The 1,126-nt window shown below is 42.6% G+C and overlaps 1 protein-coding gene across 1 annotated transcript in view; it reads left to right on the top strand.

Moving 5' to 3' along the window:
- LOC109536357 (mothers against decapentaplegic homolog 3) overlaps positions 1 to 1,126 on the top strand; it is a gene marked incomplete in the record, with an annotated part of 6,105 nt that overhangs the window by 2,016 nt on the left and 2,963 nt on the right. Inside the window, 4 exon segments of the mRNA XM_048667659.1 lie at positions 321 to 523; positions 579 to 705; positions 772 to 935; positions 1,000 to 1,126. Of these exon segments, the coding sequence (XP_048523616.1) occupies positions 321 to 523; positions 579 to 705; positions 772 to 935; positions 1,000 to 1,126 (621 nt within the window).

Here is a 1,126-nt window from a genome sequence, read left to right as displayed (position 1 = left end):
GAATGATGTACAAATGAGCGTTCTTGCTCATTTTGCCTCCGAGAAATGAGCAAAAACGGGACGGAAAACATGAAATTTTGGCATAATCTTGAACCCAAGTGTTTGATATTCATATTTCGCTTTCTGGGTCAAAACTACTCGAATTTCCTCAAATTCATTGAATAAATCCACGCTTTCATCCCTTGGTTTCGTTTTTCCGTTGCGGAACGTGAGGAAAAAATATTTTTCCCGACGGCCTCAAGTGCGAAAACTTCACCAATTTCCCAGCGATCTTTAGACTCGTACTTTTGCTTGAATGAATGAACAATTTAATCCTTTAGGAGTAAACCAGGGGTTGATCTGGGAAACATCCAGCAACAGAGAAAAGGTTTACCACATGTTATTTATTGCAAGTTGTGGAGATGGCCAGAACTGCAGTCTCAGCACGAGTTGAGAGCGCTCGAGCACTGTGAATACGCCTTTTCCCTTAAAAAGGACGACATCTGTGTTAACCCGTATCATTATACAAGAATAGAGAGTCCAGGTGATGTTTCAACTTTGATATTGAAGAACTGTTGTGCTGATCGCTGGTGTTTTAGCTCTGCCTGTAATCTTGGTGCCAAGACTAGCTTGCGATGAGAATAGCATATTTCCACATTCTCTGGAGGATTTGAGCACTTCCGTACCAGAAAATACCTCCTTCCCACATAATACAAACAGTTTAGGGTGAGAAAATTGATTTAATTTGAACAAAAAACGCAAATCACTTAACCAATTGATTGCTGGTTTCAGTATTATGCAGCATTCGGGAGGATACATGGATTCGATTGGCATTTGCCCAAATGGAACCCCCACAGGCATGGAATCCCCGTTAAGTATTGTACCTCCTACAGAAACGCCTCCTCCTGGATATATGTCTGAGGATGGCGATCCAATCGACCCTAATGACAACATGAGTAAGTGTTGCATATGCAAAGAACATGTTTTCTGATTGATGATGATGATGATGATCATTTGCAGGCTTATCCAGACTAACCCCTAGTCCCCCTGTGGATGCACAACCCGTCATGTATTGCGAGCCGGCATTCTGGTGCAGCATAAGCTACTACGAGCTAAACACCCGAGTTGGGGAGACCTTTCATGCCAG

Source organism: Dendroctonus ponderosae, unplaced genomic scaffold (assembly GCF_020466585.1).
Source record: "Dendroctonus ponderosae isolate FM_Combo_2020 unplaced genomic scaffold, Dpon_F_20191213v2 Dpon_F_20191213_6, whole genome shotgun sequence".
NCBI classification, from domain to species: domain Eukaryota; kingdom Metazoa; phylum Arthropoda; class Insecta; order Coleoptera; family Curculionidae; genus Dendroctonus; species Dendroctonus ponderosae.
This window is presented reverse-complemented; position numbering and strand designations above follow the sequence as displayed.